This window comes from Saccostrea echinata, unplaced genomic scaffold, assembly GCF_033153115.1.
Source record: "Saccostrea echinata isolate AGI-Se365-2 ecotype Australia unplaced genomic scaffold, CSIRO_AGI_Sech_v1 ptg000010l, whole genome shotgun sequence".
In the NCBI taxonomy this organism is placed as follows: Eukaryota; Metazoa; Mollusca; class Bivalvia; order Ostreida; family Ostreidae; genus Saccostrea; species Saccostrea echinata.
In genome coordinates, this window is record NW_026889759.1 from 3,735,340 (window position 1) to 3,762,315 (window position 26,976).

At 34.7% G+C, this 26,976-nt stretch overlaps 2 protein-coding genes across 2 annotated transcripts; one reads left to right on the forward strand and one right to left on the reverse strand.

Annotated features, from left to right (window-relative positions):
- Nucleotides 1-97: 97 nt before the first annotated feature.
- LOC133184173 (DNA repair and recombination protein RAD54B-like) lies at nucleotides 98-26,266 on the forward strand. Its single transcript, XM_061319081.1, has 26 exons — nucleotides 98-310; nucleotides 1,432-1,469; nucleotides 3,711-3,838; nucleotides 3,953-4,014; nucleotides 6,294-6,315; nucleotides 7,061-7,115; nucleotides 8,396-8,483; nucleotides 11,138-11,237; nucleotides 11,357-11,409; nucleotides 11,523-11,609; nucleotides 12,379-12,533; nucleotides 12,664-12,711; nucleotides 12,836-12,917; nucleotides 13,032-13,112; nucleotides 13,238-13,387; nucleotides 13,880-13,991; nucleotides 14,127-14,306; nucleotides 15,450-15,658; nucleotides 16,220-16,378; nucleotides 20,660-20,786; nucleotides 22,928-23,034; nucleotides 23,272-23,337; nucleotides 23,663-23,776; nucleotides 25,493-25,636; nucleotides 25,726-25,800; nucleotides 26,047-26,266. The coding sequence occupies exons 1-26, from the start codon at nucleotides 218-220 to the stop codon at nucleotides 26,134-26,136; spliced, it is 2,625 nt and encodes an 874-aa protein (XP_061175065.1). The 5' UTR covers nucleotides 98-217; the 3' UTR covers nucleotides 26,137-26,266.
- LOC133184174 (gem-associated protein 6-like) lies at nucleotides 26,267-26,970 on the reverse strand. The gene has a single exon (XM_061319082.1). It carries the CDS (start codon nucleotides 26,968-26,970, stop codon nucleotides 26,437-26,439), a length of 534 nt encoding a protein of 177 aa, XP_061175066.1. The 3' UTR covers nucleotides 26,267-26,436.
- Between the last annotated feature and the right edge of the window lie 6 nt (nucleotides 26,971-26,976).

The window sequence follows — 26,976 nt, forward strand, 5'->3', positions numbered from 1 at the left end:
TAATCAATCCGAATCATTTAAGAGTGAATTGATAAGAATTTTAAAATGGCGCGATATATGAATAGAGTTTTATGGAGCGGTGTCAGACGAGGATTGTCGTTTGATGAACAGATCAAAACATTGAAGAACTAGAAGAAAGAAAATATCCGATGTGTATATTAATTTTAAAGTCAGAATGAAGTGAACATTTTGAAAAAGAGGTTGTAAGCGTATAAATATGAGGAGGTCATCCGCCCCAAGCCAAGGACCTCAGGCCAAGAGACCTAGATTTAACGTTCCATTCAAAAGCCCTTGTCAAATACGAAACACGGTAGGCCCTGATTTATTAGTCAGCCCACTGTTAAGAATTTCTTTTTATCCTTATAATTTTGTGATAAAATAGTGAATAATTCCTGTAGTTTTTCTGGTAACGTGGTGACAGGGAGTCAGGTACTTGCTTTAAAATTTTCATATTTTGTGGACAAATTTATTAAACATAACATGTTATAGTAGTCATATACTTTTCTACATTTATGTTTTTTTAAAACTTGAAATAGTATTCTTTAGGCCATTGTTAAAATGAGAAATGCCATGTTCTAATTGTTATACTATCCATTGGCATGTAATTTTCTTATTACTGTAATCATTTTATGTTTGTCTTACTCTATTTTGGGCTCTACAATAGTATACAGTTATGGAATGGGTATGAGGGAAATAGCAAATTTATGGTTCCCCGAGGGAGGAAACTATTTCCCGAGGCGGCGAAGCTGCCGAGGGAAATAGTTTCCTCCCGAGGGGAACCATAAATTTGATATTTCCCGAGTACCCATTTCATAACTGTTTTATTATACCGAAACAATCATAGGAGATTTAATAAACTAGAGACTCAGACATTTTTTAAAACAATATAGAGGCATTTAAATAATCGCAAATGCATGTGATTGAAAATATTGTAAGATAACTAATGCATCAATACCGAGGAAAATAAAAATATTAAAAAATATATAAATTTTCACCGACATTTTGAAGGATTATCGTTGTCTTCATTTTGCTAGAATTACAGTATGATTTTGACATCGCATGTCGAAATGTTTTGACATCATAGTTACATTGCTAATAACATTACGTCACAGACTCGAGATTCCTTGAATGCTCCACCCACTGTTCATTTTAATTGGTTAAAATTATTAATTAATATTTATGAGGGAGTAGTCCCGGGGAGTAGCTCCGATTTTTCAGGGAGTAGTCTTCAGATGAGGGAAAAAGTATCTTCTCAGGGAAGTAGACAGTTTTATGGTATTAATTTTATATAGAGTAATAACAGTAGAGGTATAATGAAAATAAATATTCTGTTCAGTCTTTGAATCTTTTTTTTTTTTTATTTTTCCTTTTTTTTACGCACTGTGAGAAAGTCCCTTTGGTTGGTTTACTTTAGAATGCTTGAAATTTCAGGTAGAAAAGCCACCGGCAGCATCTGAATTTCAGAACAGGTATATGTATGACCATAATTCATCATATTTGATTTTTTTTAATTAATAAATCATCAAAATAATTAAAATAACTAAATAATTTTGTCTGTCATTTTTTTTTCGTAAAGTTTGATATTTATTTATGTCTAATTTGAAGAGCGTGAAAGTCTCAAGTAAACAGATGACCCATATTTGGTCATGTCTCTGAGACTTCGGCTTTGAAAACTTGTCAAATTAATGCATATTCACTTTAGAAGTAAAGAATGTAATGACTTTCTTGTAAAATCAATGATTTGAAGTTTTAAGAATAATGTCATTTCTGTATGTCACATATTTACAATGTAGTACTAACTTGTTGCTAGTGATCAGATGTTGGTAATCTCACATTCTCTGTTACATGTATTTTGGAGGAAAAAATCCTGCAAAATAAATGTGTCCTGGGATATGATTATGTTATATTTTATTGATTTATATCTCACACTCATCAGGGCTCTCACACCACTTTTTAGCTCACCTCGATGAAGTCGAGATGAGCTTATGCTATACCCCCGGCGTCGGTGTCGGCGTCCCGGTTAAAGTTTTAGGAGCAAATCCATTCCCAAGTAACCATAAGCCCTACCTGGACCAAACTTGCATGGATGATGAATCTAGGGATGGACACTACCACACTTGCTTCGGATTCTGGTTCTGACCTACATTTTCCAGTTGAGTGACCAGGTTAAAGTTTTTGGAGCAGGTCCATTCCCAAGAAACTATTAGCCCTACTAGACCAAACTTGCATGGATGATGCATCTAAAGATGGACACTACCACATTTGCTTTGGATGCTGGATCTGACCTAGATATACCAGATGAGTGACCAGTTTAAAGTTTTTGGAGCAGGTCCATACCCAAGTAACTATAAGCCCTAACTTGACCAAACTTGCATAATGATGCATCTAGGAATGGACAACCACACTTGCTTCGGATGCTGGATCTGACCTAGATTTTCCAGATGAGTGACCAGGTTAAAGTTTTTGGAGCAGGTCCATTCCCAAGAAACTATTTACCCTACTTGACCAAACTTGCATGCTGATGCATCTAGGGATGGACACTAACACACTTGCTTCGGATACTGGATCTGACCTAGATTTTCCAGATGAGTGACCAGGTTAAAGTTTTTGGAGCAGGTCCATTCCCAAGTAACTATAAGCCCTAGCTTGACCAAACTTGCATGGATGTTGCATCTAGGGACGGACACTACCACACTTGCTTCGGATGCTGGATCCGAACTACATTTTCAAGATGAGTGACTAGGTAAAAGTATTTGGAGCAGGTCCATTCCCAAGTAACTATTAGCACTACCTTGAACAAACTTGCATGGATGATGCATCTAGGGATGGACACTACCACACTTGCTGTAGATTTTACACATGAGTGAATTTTAGCCATGTTTTAACCAAATTAGCATGGATGATGTAGCTAAGGGATGGTCACTTCCAGACTTGCTTTGGATCTGAATCTGACCTACATTTTCAAGATGAGTGACCAGGATAATTTTTTTGGAGTAGCTATACAACATTATGGCCTGTTTTGATTAAACTTGCATAGATAGTGCATTTAAGGATGACAATTTCCAGACTTACTTTGGATGTTGGAACTGACTTAAATTTTCTTGATTAGTAAACAGGATAAATTTTTTTGAACAGGTCTATTTTCAAGTTACTACATGTATAAGTCGTACTTGAACCAAACTTGCCGTACTTAAACCAAACTTGCATGGATATTGATCTTGGGATGTACACTAACTAAAAAAAGAATATGATGTGAAATTTGCCTTACTCAAAGATAACATTCGTCGAGGTGAGCTTCGTAATCTTTGATTACCTATGTTTGTGAAATAAGGAAAATTGGCAACCTTTTTCAGCAATTTGGGAAAATCATTATATTACCGGTACATTAAAATCATCATTGGGTGTCTGGTATTTGTTATCAACTAAGTTTATGTTTTGCAGTACAGAGTAATATGAATAGTTAATTTATTAGATGTTCTTTACTTTTATGGGGAGAGGGGGTGGTCAGTTGGGAAAATTAACACATCTAATAGGGAAAAAAGGAACCTTTTTTGAATTGGGAATGGGGCTTTTGAACAGCCCCAATTAAGAGAATCAAGAGCCCTGCTCAATGACAATGCGTAGAATTTACAAACAATAACACCTGTGTAAGAGCTATCTTGTTAATATTTGGTACTCTGTCATGAAAAGGAGTCTAATTTTAAATTCAGGGATAAGGTTTTGACATCAAGAACCAGTGAAAATACAATTTCTCCCAATGAAAGACTTCAAAGCAAAGAGAAAATTCAGTCGGTATTTAAGACAAACACTGCCTCTCCTGTCGCTCAAACAACATTAGGTAATGGTATAACTATTTTTTCTGTGTTAACAAACAATGGATTTGTTCGATATTGTATCAAACCATGTTGTAAGTGATACATGTATTAGGAATTTTATAATTTTTTTTTTCCAGAGAATGCTGTCGTTCCTTGTAGGTACTTTGCAGTCATGTGGTGTAAACTTTCAAAGAAAAAGGTATGATTATGGAATTTTATTTGAAATCCTGATGTACATATTTGCAATTTTCATTATAGAATAATCAATTTTGGCTTCATTTTGAATTTGCTATTTCCTGTTCATTACACTGATTTTTGTTCAGACTTTTATTTCAATACTTTTTTCATGGAAAATAGCGAAAATAAACTGCATTGAAAATTACTATGAAATCATTATACTAGTAATACTTGAATTTTTATGCCCCGTCATAAATATGGCTGGGGCATATAGTGTTAATGTACCTCTTCCATCCTTCTGTCCTTCCATCATAATTTGCAGTTAGCTCAGTTTCAAGGAAACTATTTCAGATATTTTTATCAAACTTCATATGATGATGAGAGCTTTTCAACTTCATCAACATTTTTTGATCTTGACCTTTTCAAAAATTTGTGTTTAGCTCAAACCTTTTCTTTGGCCTTGACTTCATTTTTCTTAAATTAGTGTTTAGCTCAGTTTCAAATAACTTTTTAAGATATTTTTATCTAAACCTTATATGTTGATACACAGATTAATTGACCTTGACCTTTTCTTTGACCTTGACCTCACTTCTTAAATTTGTGTCAGCTAAGTTTCAAAGAAACTTTTCAAGATGTTTTTATCAAACTTCATGTGCTTTATACATATTGATGAGAGCTATTCAATTGCATCAACATTTCTGAGCTTGACCTTTCCTTTGACCTTGATCTCACTAATCTCTGTTTTATGTTTTGCTTAGTTTTAAAGAAATGAATCGAGATATTTTTATCTTACTTCATACAAGTTGATACAATTTGGTGAGTGTTAGTGACGTGCATCAAAATTTTTTTGATCTTGGCATCTCCTTTGATCTTGACCTCAATTTTCTTATATTGTATTTAACTTAGTTTCAAAGAAACTATTCAAGATATTATTATGAAATCTTATACACTGATACATAATTTGGTGAGAATCTATCAACTGTGTCCAAATTTACCTTGACCTTCCCAATGACCTTTGACTTTACTATTTATTGTGTCTATAACTTAGTTTGAAAGAAATACTCAAGATATCTTCATCAAACTTCATGCAGTAATATAAATTTTCATGTTGCATTGCTAATGATTTCTGGGTGGGGCTTCGTGTCCTATGGACATATTTCTTTTAATATGGATTGTCTGAAATTTAATGGTCTGCCAGGATGTAATGTTGTGGATGAGCAATGCCTTATGAAAGATAGAACCTTTACTGTGGCACCATGATAATCTGGATGCTTCATCTTCTGGAAAGATATTTTTTGGGAACCTTTTTTTTTTCTAGATTAATCTGTCTCATAATGTGAAAATTAGTGTTGGGCAACCTGATAGACAATTTCTACTACAAGCTAAATATTTCATTGAAAAATGACTCATTAATGCGGACAGTAATTTTTTTCAACTAACAACTATTTTACATCTTGCCGAAGTGAAAAATTGCTTTAAAAATATAAGCTCTGCAGTCTTTTTGAAGATGGTTACCTGTGATCTCCAAATAATAGTTTTACTATAATATTTTTCACTCATATGGAGACACCACCACTTGCTGGTGGAGGGCTGCAAATTTTAACCTATGCTTGGCTGAGTGCCAAGCAGTAAAGGATCTTTTTCGTGCCAACACCTACTGCGACTAGGGACCTCGGTTTATACAGTCTCATCCAAAGGACTGGTCTCCATGTCCTCTGAGCTTGATTAATTTATAATAATGAAATATGGCATCATACAACTGTGACAGATCAAACTTCAGTCAATTCATTCAGTCACCTGCCGAAGAGAAGAGTTGATTAAAGGTCCTACCGGTGTTAAGAAACAGGTTTACGGGTAATCATAAACAAAGGTATTAGAATTGTTAGTTTTTTTTTCTCTGCCTTTGAATTGATATATGTACCAGTATGTGTACATGTTTTGAGAGGGTTTTTAAAGAAGGGATTCACTTATACGGTCGATCATTTATCCAGATGATTTCAATGAAGACAAAAGTGTCCAGATTAACAAGGTGCCATTACATGTATACAAAATGTATATGATTATTCCATTATGATGTAAATTTGGGTGAAAGGGTAACCACAAAGTCCATGAAAATTGAACCTCCATGAAATGAGAATTCCACAGAAGTATGTGTACAATTGTTTTCAATTCTTTAAGGAAGAAAATGCGAATTATGCTATTTAGAGGACAGTTTTACATTGTCTATAAGTATTATAGCCAAGTGTTTATGCTTATGAAAGAATCATAATGATACATAATAAATATTGTTTTTATTTTCAGCATAAAAAGTGGGAAGGTGATGGTATGTATGTGTGTGCACATTATATAAATAGTATATGATTTTTAGGGTAACAGTTGAAATTGACATCCCAAGGAAAACCGTTATCAATTGACGTGTCAGCGGAGGTTGACAGTGGTTTTCTGAGGGGTGTAAATTTCAACTGTTACCCTCAAAAACATGCACTATTTATTTTATTATACTGAATGGCTAATTGATTTAGAATGTCAGCAAAAAAATTTGGAGATCATCGTAAAGTTTACGTTTAGAAAGCTTTCAAACTCCCCGCTTCTGTTTTTCTCAATAAGAAAGCTTTGAAAAAAATTTACCGACCCCTTTATTATTTGGTTGATACTCAGAGAGTCCTTTATCATATAAAGTTTTGTTATTTCTGCACCTGCAAGCGTTTTTCTTCTGTTGTTTTCAATCAATCTCATTGGACGCAAGCTTTGATCACACAAATGGCGTTTTGAGAATTCTAGGTGAACCTTGTGCACATAATTTACACATGTGACATTATTGTCATGTTACCCATTGTCAAGTGTGTTGCTATTGCTGGGGGTAATATTGCGAATTGTTAAATGCATCTAAACCAATCAGATTTTAGTATTTAACATGAAAGTATAATAATTGTAACTACTGCATGGTATAATAGTCTTTTTAAACAGATGTTTTTATAGATGAAAATTCTCAGAAGGATTTTTTGTTGTCTATAATTTTACTTTATATTTTTAAGTCTTGTAATTTAATATTATTAAAACCATTTCAGCTGTGTTGGTGACCCAGGGAAGAAATGTCACATTGTATGACATTGAAGGCAAAGTGTAAGTTATTGTTCTTAAAATTGTCTTTGTGTGATCTCTGAAGTTCTTCCTTGTGTAGATTTGTTATGGACCCTGCAATGGTATATAAAATACATAAAAAACTGTCATAAAAAATATAGACTTAACCAAGTAATTTTCACAAGAATAGCAAGTTTTTGTCTCTAAAGATGTGCAGAAAATTGTGTGTAATAAAGCATGCAGTAAGATTAAAACACCTTAATATCACCAGAATTAAATAGGCCTAGATATAGACAGATCACCAAAATATCAAGAGAATGCTAAGTTAATTTGTTGCATTGTGTTCAAACTTTGGAGTGGACACTCTCAGAACAATGAAACATGATATTTATGTACTGCATTAAAAATTCACTTGATTGTTCAACTTACTGTAAAATACCATAGGCTTTAATGTTGTACAAATTGTGCATACACTTAACATATAGTATTATACAGTTGTATCTCAGAATTTTAATGCTTCACAGTCCCACACAAATGTACAGTACAGGATGCTTTCATCACACCAGTTGCCAAAACCATACACAGTATTAATCAATGTCATAGGACACATCCATCTCTGAAATTTCAGCAAAATATTTGGTTAATATTCAAACACAAAGAAAATATATCATGATAACCCTGCATGGTAAACCAGATACAAGCAAAATGAAAATAACTTCACAAAACATAAACTCGAATTGAAGAGATTTAATTATTACAAATGACATATGAAAACTCCTACAGACATTTATACATGTACATGTATATCACCCTTTTGAAATCAGGTATAGTGTTATTTGGATATACATGTAATATTATTGCTAAAAAGATGTAGCAAAACTTAGCATAATGATGAATTTCCTTTCTAGAAAATCTAAGGATACACTAAAACCCTAGAAAAAGTTTATGAATGTAATAAAATAGAATCCACCCTTTGAAAGCCAAAATAAATAAGTCAAACCATATCCTAAATAGTGCATAAGGAGAATCAACCTCAAGAAATTCAGCTGAAATAATTTTCTTAGATCAAATCATTTGCAGGGTTCACATCACTAGATAAAGACCTGTATGTATAATTAATTTTGACTGCCTCAAGGCCATTCAACTCATTGAAGATGGCTGATTTGTCCATTCTCATTAACTGTTAGTGATTTTTTAATTCTTATCACTTTATTTAGTTTATGATTGTTGGAATGACTACCACATAGTATAAACTAAAAAGAGTCATACAATTTAACCTAAGGACTCTAGTTTAGTTTTTTGTTTTATTTCTGAATTCACAGGATAGGAAAAGCTACAGGGTACAAAAGTGTAGAGCTTGAGGCACTTAAAGAGGATGAAACTCTAATGATAGGAGGCAAGGAAATTCAGGTATACTTGTGTATAATACATGTAGTTATATTATTATATGCCCTGCAAACGAAGTTTGGGAGGTATATATAGGAATCACCTTTTCTGTCTGTCTGTTTAGCTGTCCGTCTGTCCATGTAACCTTGTCCAGACTGTAACTTTCATTGGAGAAACATTGGAAGCTCATACTTTGTACAAAAATTGATATGACATGGGAGTTTGGTTTGACTTTTAGTCAAGGTCATTCCAGCAAGTTCAAGATCACTGGGAGAAAAGGTATAACAATTTTGTCAGGTCTACAACTTCTTTATGGAGAAACATTGGAAGTTCATTCTTTGTAAAAAGATGGCTTATGACCTGTAGGTATGTCATGACCTTGATCCAAGATCATTTGATCAAGATCACAAAGAAAAAAATGTTTAATTCCTGTCCTGACCATATCTTGTAATGAAAAACTTTAGATGCTCATTCTCATCACAAATATGTATTGACTTTGACCCCAGGTCATTCCAGCAAGTTCAAGGTCACTGGCAAAAAAAATGTTTTATTTGTGTCCTGTTTATAACTCTCAATTGGAAGCTAATTGAAAGTTGATACTAAAAATTATAAAAATTGTTTTGACTCGAGGGTGTGTCAAGATCTAATCCAAGGTCTTTCCAACCAGTTCAAGGTCACTGGCAGAAAAAGTGTTAAATTTGTGTCCAGTATATAACTAGCTAATGTATAAACATTGGAAGCTCATACTTCACACATAAATATTACTTATGCCTTGAAGGTGTGTCTTGACCTTGACCCAAGGTCATTCTGGCAAGTGAAGGTCAGTTGCAGATAAAGTATAACATTTTTGTTGCAAGTTGAAACTTTAAGTAAGATTTTTTGTGAGCTAAAAGTATGTCATAATGGGGACCTGTGTCAATGTGGCAAGTTCAAGGTCACTGGCAGAAAAATGTGAAATTCTTGTCAGGTCCATAGTTTTGTAATGAAGAAACATTGGATGTCCATATTTCACTCAAAGATTACTTATGACTACATGATTTGTCATTTTTTTTAAAACCAAGGTCATTTTGGAAAGTGTCAAGGTCACATTTACAAAATTGTAAATGATCACTTTAAAAAAATTGCATCAGGTGGTATTATTTTGTGAGCTCACTCACAGTATCTCTAGTTTATCAGTGTGGTCTTTGTACATGATTGAAGAAAAATTAGCAATACCGGTATTTGGATTATTTTAATATCAGAAATATTTGTTAGAGATTAAATTTTGTTTATTTTGTTGATGACATACTGTATGTGTACTTAAAAAAGCGGGCTTCATATTTTAGCAGCTTTTGCGCAGACAGCGATGTGCTAATTCATGATTACCATTAATAAATGAATACGATATGATGTTTTTCATTTAATTGCTTCGATCTGCCATTTTATGCTGCCTTGAACACCGAGCCCGATTTAGTCATCTATTTTAACAGACAATAGGCCTATGTATGTAAATATATATCCATGTTTAATGTGATTTTTTTTTCAAATTCACTTTTGAGCATCAATTTTAATATAAAATGGGTTATTGGCACTTGTCACTTGGACCATTCAATCCAACCATGTCGACCCGCATACTTTATATATGTGAACCTCAACAATGTACATGTACGTACGGTATTAATTACACTATACTACTCTAACATAATTACACAGTATTGATCCTCCTGGACTAGAAAATCTTAAGTTAATTGTTTTTAATTACTAGTAGGTAAACGGTAATTAAATGCTCAACACCAAACTATGACCGCACAATAAAAACCTTAAGGCTATTTTCAGCCGGTTGGACATGCTAATTGAACAACAGCAATAATCTGATACAATGTTTAAAAATTATTTAGAGTAAGCCATTAAAATTTTACTTAAACTCATAGACAATAAGTATTTTTTTAATTTTTATTTTATAGCGCTACCTGTGTAGCGCTAATTCATGACTACGCCAACCACTCCATACCCTGTGATTGTGCTAAATTTTGAATAAGTTGATTTATGTACACATACAGTATGTCTCTAAAAATGAATCTAAAATGAAATTGTTGCCAGGGCCCAAGAAATATTTTGATATATTTAATTTTGAAATAACCTTATTATGTCCCCACTACATCATTTAAGACATCCTCACCACATCAGGGTCCTGAGTCAACACGTTGCCGTTGGATCCCTGACAAATTTCATTCGATATCTTGCGGGCTGACTGCAAACGTCTTTTGGGAAAATTACAAAACTTGATTGTTTTTCTTATCTCTCAACCAATCACATTAAGCCTTTTAGTGATAAACAATGCATTACACGTGCATTCTAGGTGTCAACTGATTCCTTTCTATTTACATTATCTGTCTACTTCAATTTGATTGGTGCTTCTCAATGAGAGAAGCAAGCCCGAAGATATCGAATGAAATTTGTCCGTGGTCCAAAGGCAATGTGTTGACTCAGGACCTCTGACATTGTGAGGATGCATTTTAGATAAAAAAAAAAATCAATGAAATTTTATCCCTCTGAAAATTTCGGCCATTACAGTTGTTGAATATTAATGCATAGTGTAACAGAAAATTGATTTGAGAATAACTTTGTTTTCACAATCATTATTCAAACTGATATACAATGTACATGTGCCTAATTTACATGCATCTTCAATATTCTAGGTGATGTCAATAATGACAGAAGAGCAGTTCAAATCTGGAAAGTGTTTTTCCTCTTTGACAGAAGCTTCTCAGGTCCCCACCATGCCGGAAAGACCAGTTGGTCAGTGGGTTTAATTCTCAGCATTAACGGTTTTTTTAAATTGATTGTTAGAATCAAGATTTTTGATTAAGGAAGTGGATCAGTGGTTGACATGTATTTAATCAACGTTTTTTTTTAAGTCTCTGCTGTAGAGAAAACATTTGTCAACCCACTGAAAGGAGGGAAACCAGCTGTAAGTAGAACAGTGTACTTGTTTTAAATTAAGGTAGATTTTAAACTGAAAATTTTACTCAAACATTTGTTTCAATATTGAATTCCATTATATATTTTGTTTTTTTTTTTAAGACAACTGTTTCTTTCTCCACCACCCCTCGACATGACCCAACTACACCCAATGCTCTTGTCTTGCCTAGACCCACTGCATCTCACCAGGTAAGTTTTGAAATGACAGAGAATTAGATATAAACAGATTCTTGAATTTATATGTACCTTGTACAGTAAAACAGTTACAATGGACCTGCTTTTAATGAATTCACATGCATAGTGAAGTGATTCTCATTTTCTGCAGTTTTGAAACATATGAATTTACAATGAATGAACAAAAAATGTTTATAGTGAATTAAAATTGTTTGTCCCTGGCACTTCCCTATAAGTGTGTATTACTGTACTTGAAGAAGAAGAAGAAGATAGTATTTTATTAACAACAATTCTTTATGTCCTCATTCATATTTAGGAGTTAATGAATACTGCAATCTCTCTGTCTTCAAACAGCTTTTTGGAGTGAAGTACAATTTTTGTCTCTATTTGCAGCCAGTCTAAAGAGCCATTTCACGATAATAAGTACTCGCAAAAATAAGGAATCTACCGTAACTGTCCCTTAATTTGAAATTTTAGATCAACTTGCTGGAAATATACATTTCCAAAACATTTACTTATTTTAACCAACCATAGTTGACATATGAAATATGCAAGTCTTTTGTGCTCATTGGAGTGAATTTAATCAGGAGATCTAAGGTATTAAAGTTTTCAATGTTCAGAAGCACCATAACTCAAGTTTTAAAAGAAGAGAAACTACATTTGTATACCAAGTATTTTTTTCATAATTAAAAAAAGATACAAAATCACTGGTCATACCACCTTAAAATGCGTTCATCCATGACTGATTTTAACACAAGTTCTTGATATTTTTCTGTTTGTTTAGTGGCAATACAACAAGAAGAACTTTCCTGTTGTGGATGTTGTTGTGGATCCGTATCTTTCTGTCCACCTTAGACCACACCAAAGAGAGGGAGTCACTTTCCTGTATGAGTGTGTGATGGGTTTTAGAAACATTTCAGGAAAGGGAGCTATCTTGGCGTGGGTATTTTATCCATGTACTAGTATGAGCTATAAAACCTTGTCTTTTATCAATATTTATATTAAAAAAATACACATATTCAAATGCTACATGTGTATAGTGGATTTAAAAGCAATTATAATTTTACAGTGATGATATGGGACTGGGAAAAACACTGCAATGCATTTCTTTGTTATGGTAAGTTCAATACAGTTATTTACTACTTGTTTACACCATCCATATATGTCTTAGAGATTAAAAAATATCATAATTTTATTTTTGGAGATATTTAATTAAAAAAAAAACTTTATGTTGATCACAGGACATTATACAAGCAAGGCCCCTATGGTGGGAAACCAACAATTAGAAATGCTCTTATCATAACTCCTGGAAGTTTAGTCAAAGTAAGCACTTTCAAGAGAGGTAACCTTGGAATTCAGAACTTGTATATCACACTATATATACATGAAAATATACAAATCAGTGCAGCAATATATTCTATATGTTCTTCTACTTAGAACTGGTTTCAAGAGATAAAGAAATGGTTGGGCACAGAAAGGTTGAAAGCATTTGCTGTTAGTTCAGATAATAAGATCGAGGTGTGTTTTTTTTTTTTCATTTAATATATGTACATAGAGTGAAAAATTTGTGAGTTGGAAAAGTGCAACATAATTTTTCTCAGTATAGAAAGATGAAGTTAAGATACATTATCATTTATTTTCAGGAGTTTATGAATACGTCCATATATCCCATTGTGATAATTTCCTACGAAATGTTTGTACGAGTTTATGAGAAACTACAGTCCTTGCAGTTTGACATCATTGTCTGTGATGAAGGTCATAGACTGAAAAACAGCAGTATTAAAACAACATCTGTAAGTACTCAGGCTGTTAAAAACATTTTCATTGTGTGCTTTCTGAATTTCATTCCACCCTCCTGCTAATTATGGGAGGGGGGGGGGGGTATTCTAGAATCAATGTGTCTACCGTCTAACTGTAGACTTGAGCTTAGTGTTTAGGTCACTTTCGAGCTAATCTTTTGGGATATCCAAACTTAACTTGTGGATGTAATCTGTACATACTTCATGAGATGTATGTCCCAGATTTTGCATCTGACCTTCATTTCATGCTACTGTGACTCAGGTAAAATGCAAATTCAAGTTCAGCATTATGTTCCAAGTTTGCCTCATATCAAAGGGTATCCAAACAAAAACTTGGAACTTTGGAACAGGTTACACTTTCCTATTGTAAACTGATTATTGATTGTGATTCTTCGTAATTTGTAAGAAGCTTGTTTGCTGTTTTATATTTTCATACCAGTATATCCTTATTGCTAAATTATACCCTTGTTATTCTGCAAATTTTAGTTAATTGCCAGTTTGCCAACACAGAGAAGAGTAGTTTTGTCAGGTACTCCAATACAAAATGATCTACAGGAATTTTACTCTATTGTGGAATTCTGTAATCCAGGATTGTTGGGTAAGTAGATATTTATTTGTTTAACATGTACATTATATGCTGATTTCTCTTGGTTAATTCAACTTCTTGCATCATCAGTAGTTGTGAGAAGTTGATTTAAAAAAATCTTACAGCAAAGTTTTTTTTTCAATTTAGGAACATCTGCATCTTTCAAAAGAGTGTTTGAAACCCCCATTGTTGCCTCCCGTCAGCCAGGTGCATCGGTGGAGGAGCTTGATTTGGGGGCTAAAAGAGGCAGTGAACTCAGTCGTATAACTAAACTGTTTGTCCTCAGACGCACCCAGGAAATCAACACAAAATATCTCCCTCCAAAATGTAAGGACTTTTTCATGGAGAAATAATTTGAAACTTTCAAAATAGGTAACAAAGTGAGCTTTTCTGATCACATTTTGTCTGGTGTCCATCTGTCTAGCTGTCTGTCTATCTGTAAACTTTTCACATTTTCGATTTCTTCTCAAGAACCACTGTACCAATTTCGACCAAACTTGCATCCTTGGGTGAAGGGGATTCAAGTTTGTTTAAATGAAGGACCATGCCCTCTTTCAAGGGGAGATAATTAAGAATTGGCGAAAATTCAGTGTCATCTCTTAAAAATCTTCTTCTCAAGAACCATTGGGCAAGAAAAAATGAAACTTATTTGAACCCTTCATCACATAGTGTAGATTCAAGGTTGTTCAAATCATGACCCCTGGGGAAAGGATGGGGCTGCAGTGGGGGATCAAAGTTTTATATAGGAACAATCTTTAAAAATCTTCCTTTCAAGAAAATCAAATCCACTATTAGTCATATTGATATGGAATCGTCTTCAGGTATCCTTGGGTGAAGGGGATTCAAGTTTGTTTAAATGAAGGGCCATGCCCTCTTTCAAGGGGAGATAATTAAGAATTGGCAAAAATTCAGTGTCATCTCTTAAAAATCTTCTTCTCAAGAACCATTGGGCAAGAAAAAATGAAACTTATTTGAACCCTTCATCACATAGTGTAGATTCAAGTTTATTCAAATCTTGACCCCTGGGTTAGGGTGGGGCCACAATGGGGGATCAAAGTTTTACATAGGAATATATAGGAAATTCAGACATCATTAACAACCCACAACCCCCACCCCCACCCCACCCCCCGGGGGGGGGGATGGGGGGGGCAGACATCTTTAAAATTCTGTTTTCAAGAGCAGCAAAGCCATGATAAGTCTTAGGAATATAGAAGCATCCTCAGATAGTTTAGATTCAATTTCATGAAAAAAAAACATAGAACCTGGGGTTAGGGTGTGGCTAGAACAGGCGATCAAATCTTTACATATGAATATATAGGAGAAGAAATTCTGCTGATGAAGAACAGCAGGGCCATATTGACTCAGGTGAGCATCGTGGCCCATGAGTCTCTTGTTTTTGTTTACCGACAGATGAGAGAGTTCTTTTCTATTATGACAAGTGAGAGAGATAATTCTTATCTATAACGACAGGTGAGATAGTTCTTTTCTGTAAGCCTACTGACCTGCAGCTGAGGTTGTACTGCCAGATGCTTCAGGGGAAGTTGTTCCGGTCCTGCCTCGGGAGTGATGGAGCCTCACATCTGATCTGTATAGGGGCTCTCAAGAAGCTTTGCAATCACCCTAGTCTAATTTTCACCAAAGCCTGCCAAGCTGAAGAATGTACAGAGGACCTAGAGGAGGTGACATACTTTTTTGCTGACGAAAAGGAAAAATAAATATTGTCTGTTCTTTGTAAAGGAGCCTGGCATATGAAACTAATTTTTATGTGCAGATCTTTTAAAACGAAACACTTACATATTGTCAGTAAAAATCAATGTAACAAAGCAATTTAGGTAATTAGTGAAATCTTATCATCATACTGTAAAACATGGTTAAAACAATATTGCTATATTTTATCCATACACTAAAACTCGCTTATAACGAAGTGCCAAAGACAGAAATGTGTCTTCGTTATATACGTAATTCGTTTTATCCATTAAGATCACAATACATGTATATTTTAGAGTCATGGGGAATTTAAAATCACATTGCTGTAGGCGTCAATTCATTATAAATGTGCTCACTATAAGCGTGTTTTACTGTATTTTAATACATGTATATCCAGTTTATGATTCAATATTTATAGCAGTGAATGAAGAAAAATACTGTCCTGTTGTATGCAGGATCCTGCTCTATCCATTGTTTGCTATAAATACACTGTATATGTAGGTTTTACTGTGATCAGGTTTGATTCTTTCTAGGGGTCTGTGTACAGTGGACTGTCCTCTCTCTTTCCTCCAGGATACCAAGAAGATGATTGTTCAGCAGAACATGCAGGGAAATTAAAAGTTTTGTCTGAAATTCTAAAGCAGATACACATGAACTCAGAAAAGATAGTGGTAGTTTCCAATCACACCAAGGTAGAAGGATTTTACACTGTTCATCTAACATAATTGTACTGTTCAATTAATGACTGCTGAATTTTGACTGTGTTCTTTGACATACAGGTGGAAAAACTGTAGTTCTTAATTTGTTGTTTGTGCAACCATTTGGGCGAACTCAGTTGTATATTTATTTACATGTATATTAGGGATGTCAACGAATATTCGAGTACTTGACAATCGTTCGATCATACCGACTATCGACTAAAATTCATTTATTCGTTTATTCATTAAAAAATATTACAAATAATAGTAATTTTTAATTCAAGGTAATAAACTTGAATCTGATCATTTTATTTATTCACAGACAAATATTCTCGTAAGTAAAACTCAGGTAAGGCTTAACTGTTCAAAGGAAATTATTTGTATGTCAATTTATTTTCGGCAAACATGCCTCCAAAATCTACAATTTTGGCATACTTTAAAAGATGTCAGGATGGAAACACAGTTAAAAGTATGTTATCAAGGTTATTTGAAACTGAACTTGGATTTTGCAGTGGAACATCAAACATGATGTATCATATGCCGAATTTATCAAACATATACACAGTCTTCAAGTAAAAATTTCCTAGTAAGTTCTCTGCAAAAATGCCAAAAAAAAACAGAGCTAGAAAGAGAAATGTTGTTATTACAAACATGATTATCAAGGATTGTCTACCTCTTATTGTTGTAAATGGAGAGGGCATTCAACAATTGTTTCGTTTTGTAGATTAAATTATAAAGTTTCAACCAGCAATACCGTAAGATCTGACGTAATGCAACTATTCATAATGAATAATTAAACAGCTGTTACATAATTGTAAATACATGTAAATTGGGGGACAGTTATGAGCGTAAATAAATGTGTTTCTTTCTGATAATAATATGATGCAGTCATTTTAAGATGGTATTAATTGTTTGCACAAAATCTCATAATTAAAATTTATTGCAAGCTCTCCTGTTTTTATAAGAGGCAATTGTTTACCAGTCACAGGTCACTGACATGACACGTACAAATGGCTTCAATTAATGGGTACATGTACTAACATTATAAAACAAGAGGCCCAGGGGCCACATCGCTCACCTGAGCACTGTGGCTGCAAAAAAAGCAAAAATCAGTTTAGTATTGCAATGCTTAAAGAGGCTGGGGGGTTGTGGCCATTTTTAGACTATATTGATCTCCTTTAGAAGAAGAGCTCCATATGAAGATATAGAAAATGATCAAATTTTAAAACTAAAATTTTTGAAATTTTTCTTTGCCAAATGATAGTTGACAGCTTAAGATATCATATCTAAAAAATCAAGTTAAATCTGGTGGTTAATTTGTGGTTAATTTGTTGACCCCCCAGCCTCCTTAAATGCATAAGTGGTCCCGATCTACCCCTAAAAGGGAGGAAGCTGGGGGGTATGATTTCAACAAAATTGAATCTACACTAACTAAGGATGCTTACACATTTTTTTTGACTAACTACCCTACAAGTTTAAACTTTCATTGTGGCCCTACCTACCCTGGGGGTCATGATTTGAACAAACTTGAATCAACACTATCTCAGGATGCTTCCATATAAATATGACCAATCAAGACTTTGCTGTTCTTGAGAAGAAGATTTTTAAAGATTTTCCCTAAATATTCTTATGTAAAACTTTGATCGCGCACTGTGGCCCCATCCTACCCCCAGGGGTCATTATTTGAACAAAATGAATCAACACTACATGAGGATGCTTCCATAAAAATATGACCAATATTGGCTTTGTTGTTCTTGAGCAGAAGATTTTTAAAGATTTTCCCCATGTATTCCTATGTAAAACTTTGATCGCCCTCTGTGGCCCCGCCCTACCCCCGGGTGTCATGATTTGAACAAACTTGAATCAACACTATCTGAGGATGCTTCCACATAAATATGACCAATCAAGACTTTGCTGTTCTTGAGAAGAAGATTTTTAAAGATTTTCCCTAAATATTCTTATGTAAAACTTTGATCGCGCACTGTGGCCCCACCCTTCCCCAGGGGTCATGATTTGAACAAACTTGAATCAACACTACCTGAGGATGCTTCCACATAAATATGACCAATCTTGGCTTAGTTGTTCTTGAGAAGAAGGTTTTTAAATATTTTCCCATGTATTCCTATGTAAAACTTTGATCGCCCTCTGTGGCCCCGCCCTACCCCCGGGTGTCATGATTTGAACAAACTTGAATCAACACTATCTGAGGATGCTTCCACATAAATATGACCAATCAAGACTTTCTTGTTCTTGAGAAGAAGATTTTTAAAGATTTTCTCTATGTATTCCTATGTAAAACTTTGATCGCCCAATGTGGCCCCACCCTACCCCCAGGGGTCATGATTGGAACAAAATTGAATCAACACTATCTGAGGATGCTTCCGTATAAATATGACCAATCAAGACTTTGTTCTTGAGAAGAAGGTTTTTAAATATTTTCCCATGTATTCCTATGTAAAACTTTGATCGCCCTCTGTGGCCCCGCCCTACCCCCGGGTGTCATGATTTGAACAAACTTGAATCAACACTATCTGAGGATGCTTCCACATAAATATGACCAATCAAGACTTTCTTGTTCTTGTGAAGAAAATTTTTAAAGATTTTCCCTATGTATTCCTATGTAAAACTTTGATAGCCCACTGTGGCCCCACCCTACCCCTGGGGGTCATGATTTGAACAAACTTGAATCTACACTACCTGAGGATGCTTCCACATAAGTTTCAAACTTTCTAACACAGTGGTTCTTGAGAAGAAGATTTTTGAAAGATGCCATCAATTTTTCATGAATTTGCAATTATCTCCCCTTGGATGAAGGCGTGGCCCTTCATTTGAACAAACTTGAATCCCCTTCATCCAAGGATACTCTGTGCCAAGTTTGGTTGAAATTGGCCCAGTGGTTCTGGAGAAGAAGATGAAATTGTGAAAAGTTTACGACGACAACGACAACTACGACAGACAACGGACAAATTTTGATCAGAAAAGCTCACTTGAGCCTTTGGCTCAGGTGAGCTTAAAAAAAAAAGGACAAATGTGAGCGTTTGATATCCTGCATTTAGATAAAATGTGCAGTAAATATTGTATTGAAATCAAATACATTGGATACATATATATAGAGGATATTCAATGTTTTGTAGATGAATATGGAATTTATTTCACAAGTGGGACAGGATTTTTTGATATTTTCACGAGTGCAAAGCACGAGTGAAAATATCAAAAAAATCCTGCCTCACGAGTGAAATAAATTCCATATTCATCTACAAAACATTGAATTTTCTGTTTATTACATTTTCTTTGATTTTCCCTTTGCCTCTGTCTTTTCTTAATAACACAGTGTCATAGGCTTGACGTCATAGTTGAGCGGTTGAGACGTCATAGCTTAGAAGTTGTGTGTCAGACTGAAAACATTACATAGCATGGATTTTAGCAACATTTGCAGTTTTAGCTCTATCAAGATACTTAGTTACTATCTCAGTCTATCTTATGACAGGCCAGAAATTATTTTTTACTTACTTTGATATCCTTTCACACTGTGAGAGAATATCATTTTTGGTATTCTTTCACACTGTGAGAGAATATCACTTTTATTCAATAAATAAATCACAGTATTTCACTGTTGAAAATGTAATAAATGTATTTATTATACTACGTAAATATAACAATTCGAAAATACATTGTATAATGTTATAGTGTAGGTTAAATATTGTACAAGTAGTCTATTAAAGACAAAAAAAAAGAAATGACTTGAAAAATTAATTTAAATTTCAACGAATATTTGACTATCGTTTGACTAAAGCCTCTGACTATTCGACTAAGCTCTCTGAATAAAATTGACATCCCTAATTTATATACAGGTGACTCTCGATGGCTCGAACTCCTATCTCTCGAAGTTCTCTATCTCAAGAAGTTGAACCCCTTTCCCATTTTTTCCTCTGTATATCTAAGCAAGTTTACTCCGAGTAAATTTGCTTAGATATACAGAGGAAAAAATGGGAAAGGGGTTTAACTTCTTGAGAAAGAGAACTTCGAGAGTAACTCAAGATCTCTCGAACTTCTGATTTCTCGATCTCTCAAACCTAGTCCTGGGTCCCCTATGTGCTTAATCCAAATTTTCTATTTGCTTTGGTGTTGCTTTAAGAGCTGGGTGTGTGAATGGTGCTTTGCGCCACTCACTGCTCTCACTATTGAAATTTTTTTGATTTACTTGAGAGTACTTTAAGATAAACCATAAATTAATATTCACTGTATTTTGCATCATTTTGTATTATTTTTATGTAGACATTAGACATCCTTCAACAGTTCTGTGGCAAATGTGGATATGGCTATTTACGATTGGATGGTCAAACACCTACTAATATACGACAGGAAATTGTCACCAAGTTCAACAGCAAGCATTGTGTTGAAAGTAATTATGCTAAAAGTTTTCAGATTACCTGAGCTGAAAACTCAAGTGAGCTTTTCTGATCACCTGTTGTCTGTCATTCATTCATCCATCCATCTGTAAACTTTTAACATTTTAAACTTCTTCTCAAGAACCACTGGGCCAGAAAAGCTGAACTTATATGGAAGCTTCTTGAGAAAGAGTAGATTCTAAATTGTTCAAATCATGGCCCCCAGTTCTAGGGTGGGGCCACAATAGGGAAACAAAGTTTTACATTGAAATATATAGGAAAATCTTTAAAATTATCCTTCTCAAGAACCACTGGACCAGAAAAACTAAAACTTTTGTGGAAGCTTCTTGAGGTAGTGAAGATTCAAAATTTTTCATATCATGGCCCCAGGGGGTAGGGTGGGACCACAATAGGAAATCAAAGTTTTACATTAAAATATAAAGGAACAAGGTGTGTTTGTGAAACACTGATGCCCCCGTATGGCAACTTATAGCAAAGGTTAAACTTTCTCAAATGCAAATCAAATATGTTGAAACCCAATGTAAGGTCTTGTCTCGAGGAATAAACCTGTAAAATATGAAAGGCCTAGCAGCAACCATTGAATAGATATGGAAAAGGTTAAAGTTTTTTTCAAAAGTATGTCAAACATCAAGGTCAAGGTCAAATGGTCAAAATTAATGGTGCCAAAGGAAAGGGCTTCTCCCAAGAAATACACAGGTGAAATATGAAAGCCGAAGCACCAATCATTCAAAAGTTATGGCCAAGGTTAAAGTTTTCCAAAAGTAGGTCAAACTCCAAGGTCAAAGGGTCAAAGCTGTTAGAATTCAAAGAAAGGTCTTGTCACAAGGATTACATGTGTGAAGTATGAGAGCCCTAGCACCAACCGTTCAAAAGTTATGGCCAAGGTTAAAGTTTTCCAAAAGTAGGTCAAACTCCAAGGTCAAAGGGTCAAAGCTGTTAGAATTCAAAGAAAGGTCTTGTCACAAGGATTACATGTGTGAAGTATGAAAGCCCTAGCACCAACTTTTCAAAAGTTATGGCCAAGGTTAAAGTTTTCCAAAAGTAGGTCAAACGTCAAGGTCAAAGGGTCAATGTTGTTTGTATCCAAGGAATGTCTTGTCACAAGGATTACACATGTGAAATATGAAAGCCCTAGCACCAACTGCTCAAAAGTTATCGCAAAGGTTAAAGTTTTCCAAAAGTAGGTCAAACTTCAAGGTCTAGGTCAAAGGGTCAAAGTTGTTTGTATCCAAGGAATGTCTTGTCACAAGGATTACACATGTGAATTATGAAAGCCCTAGCACCAACTGCTCAAAAGTTATGGCCAAGGTTAAAGTTTTCCAAAAGTAGGTCAAACTCCAAAGTCAAGGTCAAAGGGTCAAAGTTGTTGGTATCCAAAGAAGGTCTTGTCACAAGGATTACACATGTGAAGTATGAAAGCCGTAGCACCAACCTTTCAAAAGTTATGGCCAAGGTTAAAGTTTGATAAAATTTTGCAAAACTGGGTCAAACTCCAAGGTCAAGGTCAAGAGGTCATATATGGTGTTACCCAAGCAAAGGTCTTGTCATAATGAAAACTCATGTCAAATATTAAAGCCTTACCCTTGACAGTGCAATAGTTATGGGCTAGATTAAAGTTGACAACAGACAGACAGACAAACTGACAGACAGGACAAAAACAATATACCCCCAGGATCTTTCGATCCTGGGGCATAATTTTTTTTAAATCTTCTTCTCAAGAACCACTTGGCCAGAAAAGCTAAAACTTAGGCGGAAGCTTCCTGAAGTAGTGAAGATTCTAAATTTTTTCAAATAATAGCCCCCGTGGGTAGGGTGAGGCCACAATAGGGAATCAAAGTTTTACATTGAAATATATAGGAAAAATCTTCTCAAGAACCACAGGGCCAGAAAAGGTTTATATGGAAGCTTCCTGATATAGTGTAGATTCTAAATTGTTCAAATCATGACCCCCGGGGGTAGGGTGGGGCCAGAATAAGTATTTCAAGGGGGAAATCTGGTGAAGAACAGCAAGGCCAAAGTTACTCAGGTGAGTCTTGTGGCACATGAGCCTCTTGTTTTGCTTGTCTTTTTACTGGACTAAGAACTTACTTGATTAATTTTTATTTTAATTTCAATTTGTTATTCTACTACACAGAGGTATTTTTATTAAGTTCTAAAGCTGGAGGAGTTGGTCTGAACCTTGTAGGGGCGTCCCGTCTCCTTCTGTACGACATTGACTGGAACCCTGCCAATGATCTGCAGGTGAATGTGTCAGCTGTTTTTAATATTACAAAAAATATGCCTATAAAATGCAAAATGATTTCAGCACCAAAGAAACATAAAATGAAATTCAATTGAAATGTATGTACATGTACTATAAAATACTAAGTTTTCCATGGAGATTAAAGTACATGTACTTGTATTTCAGTCTTAATTCCATAAATTTAACCATTCATGTAAAACAGAATGGTAAACAATGCTTGTCTCCCCTCTTTCTAGGCAATGGCAAGGGTGTGGAGAGATGGGCAGAAAAGACAGATTTACATCTACAGACTTCTAACAACTGTAAGTTAATGTCAGTTCCATGTAAATTACTAAAAAAAAATATACAGTTTTGTATTACTTATCACAGAGCACCCTTGGAGAAAAGGGAATATCTGTAGGCTCCAAATCCTTGTAAGGGTAGATAATAAATTATCCTTGGATGAAGTTATTTCAAAGGAATACATAGGAAAATCTTGCAAAATTTACTGAAGAACAACAAGGCATACCTAGGGTATATTTAGTTTATACAAACATCCTCATGTATACTAAAATGAAGGATTAGAAGCTATTTTTGAAAAGCTTAAAAATATGATCAGCTTTTTCACATTTATTTTCATCTTTTAAGGGGACTATTGAAGAAAAGATTTATCAACGTCAAATCAGTAAGCAGGGTCTTAGTGGAGCCGTCATGGACCTCAAAAACAAGAGGGAGGCTCAGTTTTCCCTACAGGAGCTTAAAGTAAGGAGTTGCATGTACTTGTTCTTTATACCCCCTGCAAACAAAGTTTAGGGGGGGTATATTGGAATCAGCATGTCCGTCTGTCTGTAGATGGGATTTCTCAGGAGACTATTGCATGGATTTGTCTGAAAATTTGTACACTCATTATTCACCACGTGAAGGATTGCACCTGGTATTTTCATAATGATTAGATAATATTTCTACATTTTACAGGTTTTTTTTTTTTCATTTTTATTAGATCACATTTTGTCCGGCATCCGTCTGTCCATCTGTCTGTAAACTTTCCACATTTTCGACTTCTTCTCAAGAACCACTGGGCCAATTTCAACCAAACTTGCCACAAAGTATCTTTGGGTTAAGGGGATTCAAGTTTGTTCAAATGAAGGGCCATGCCCTCTTCCAAGGGGAGATACATGTAATTACAAATTAGGGAAAAATTAATACCATCTTTTAAAAATCTTTTTCTCAAGAACCACTGGGCCAGGAAAGATGAAACGCACATGGAATCATTCTCAGGTAGTGTAGATTCAAGTTTGTTCAAATCATAACTCCCATGGGTAGGGTTGGGCCACAATGGGGGACTAAAGTTTTACATAGGAATGTATAGGAAAAATCTTTTCAAGAACAGAAAAGCCATGTTTAGTCATACTTATATGGAAGCATCCTCAGGTAGTGTAGTTTCAAGTCTAATCAAATGATGACCCCCCCCCCCCCCCCAAGGGGGGGTTGGGAGGGGCCGCAATGGGGAATCAAATTTTTAACAAAGGAATATATAGGGAAAAATCTTCTGCTCAAGAACAGCAAAGTCATTTTTTATATTGATATGGAAGCATCATCAGGTAGTTTAAAATTCAAGTCTCCCCCCCCCCCCCATTTAAACTTTTCAGTACTGAACTGATTTTGGCTTTTCCTAGCCAATGTGCTCAGGTGAGCGATGAGGCCCATGGGCCTCTTGTTGACTTAGTCATTTCAGGTTTATGTAGGTTTGATTCATAGAATCTAGAACTACCAGTTGTGCATTACACAGCAGATAGTGTAATGTAATTTATTAATGAGCAAATAAATTTTCACTCTAAATGTTTAAACAAATGTAAACACCTCTTAGATCCTTAAAATATGTTTAGTGACTTGGCACCTTTTCTGAAAAACCCAACGGGGGGTATTTGTCCATTTTGGACAGTTATAGTTCGATCCATGGGTCAGTGTATGCAAAATTTTCTATTTTTGGCACAACTGCATTTTGTCACTACATGTATTATCAGTCAGAAGATAGCCTCACTGACTACAGCATTCATCAACCTGATATGTTTCCATAGACACTCAGTATCAAACCTAAGTAATAATAACTACCGGTAGGTAATTAATTAATGAAGATCAGAAGTTACTTCCACAAGAAGAAATCTTTACAGTTTAGAAATTATATTTTATAGTGTATTTAATTATACAGTTGTTCCCCCCCCCCCCCCCCCCCAAATGTTTTCATATCCAACACATTTTGATTTCATAAGTACATGTACATGTATATACATGTAATGATAATAATTACCATTTCATGAAATTGACATTTTGTCATTTTCTAAGCATTAGTATATACTGCAAGTTTTATTTGGTACTATTATCTGAATTCAGTCCATAGCAGGGTACATTGCCATGTTTGCATTACTCTTGGTCAGCACACTTTTATCACATTAGGATTTAATTGGAATTTTTTTCTAGGATTTGTTTTCTTTAAATGAAAACACTCTGAGTGACACTCATGACCTTCTGAAATGTGAATGTGGAGGACAAAAAGAAACAACTCCTGAAACTGATCCTGCACAAAGCTCTAGGTCATGTCAGCTGGGGATTCCACCCATTCAGGTATGTCTATGCTGAATATATTGATTAAATATTGATGCATACAGAATTAAATATCTTTAGCACAATGGCAACTCCTTCATATTTTGCAGAAAAACAAGACACTGGGTATGGAAGAGCTAATGGATTGGAAACATATATCTGGGAATGTGCTTAACAAAAATACGGTAAGTAAACCTCCATCAGTGTACTGTAGATCACTATATTTTCTCGACACCTTACTTTCGTGAGATTTTGTTGTTTGGTATTTATAAAAATAAAAATTCAAAATTCTGGTCATTGCTCTGTATACTCTATAGTAGAAGAATTATACAGGAAAATAAAGTTCTTGCAAATAAAAACTGATTTACAGTACTTTTTCTTGTTATTCATCATCATTTACAGAACTCAACAAAATATCTGTTAATTGACAGGACTGGTTACTTGGAGATGCTCCCTCTTCCATTACCTTCAGCTTCTGGCAAAAAATCAACTCTGAAAAATCTACAACTTGTACAGACTGAACTGGTTTCAAATGCAAAGGGACATATAAGAAACTTGATGAATACAAAACATTTACATGTACCTTAAATAAGGATGTATTAAAATATGAGTACATGTAACGTGTTTTAAATAAAGTATCAAATAAATTAATTAATATTGTGACAATTTTTATTGAAAACATTAATCAATGTCAGAGATATTTGAGTGTATTTTATAATACTAAATACAAGAACATGTAGTCAGAATATCATACCACAATTACTGGTACACATGAAACGGTACAAATATTCAGATGACAAACAAGAACATACATGCTGAATTCAGCACCATTCCTCTTGATCAGAAGGCATGTTTTTAATGAGACCCTGAATTCTACCCAGGATTATTTCATTTGTACTACGACAATTCTCTGCTTCATAAGGTGGCTCAATAAACAGTGCATCAGAAATAGACAAAAGTTCCCCATTATTTCCTGTTACTTGCACTGGTAAACGATTCTTCAGCAGCCAGCTTTTTAATGTATTTTTCTTTTTCTCCAGTTCTTCCTCCGAGAGAGATTGAACTTCAGGAGGCCTAAAAAGGGCTTCGATTCTTTTCTTGTAGGTTTCAGAGTTCTCATCCAGAACAGAAACTTGTCTAACACTGGGTCCCATTATTAAGTCCAACTGGGTTTTGTCGTCCATAAAAGACAATAGAACAAAGGTTTCTGATACAGGGTCAATTGTGTACACCCACCCTGTTACCTCTTTACCATCTTCTTTTAAAACACTGACTTGTTTGTTGAGGTACTGCATTAATTCTTCTGGATCACGTTTAAAGATAGGATGAACGGCTCCATTTACTTCATCTGCCATATTTTC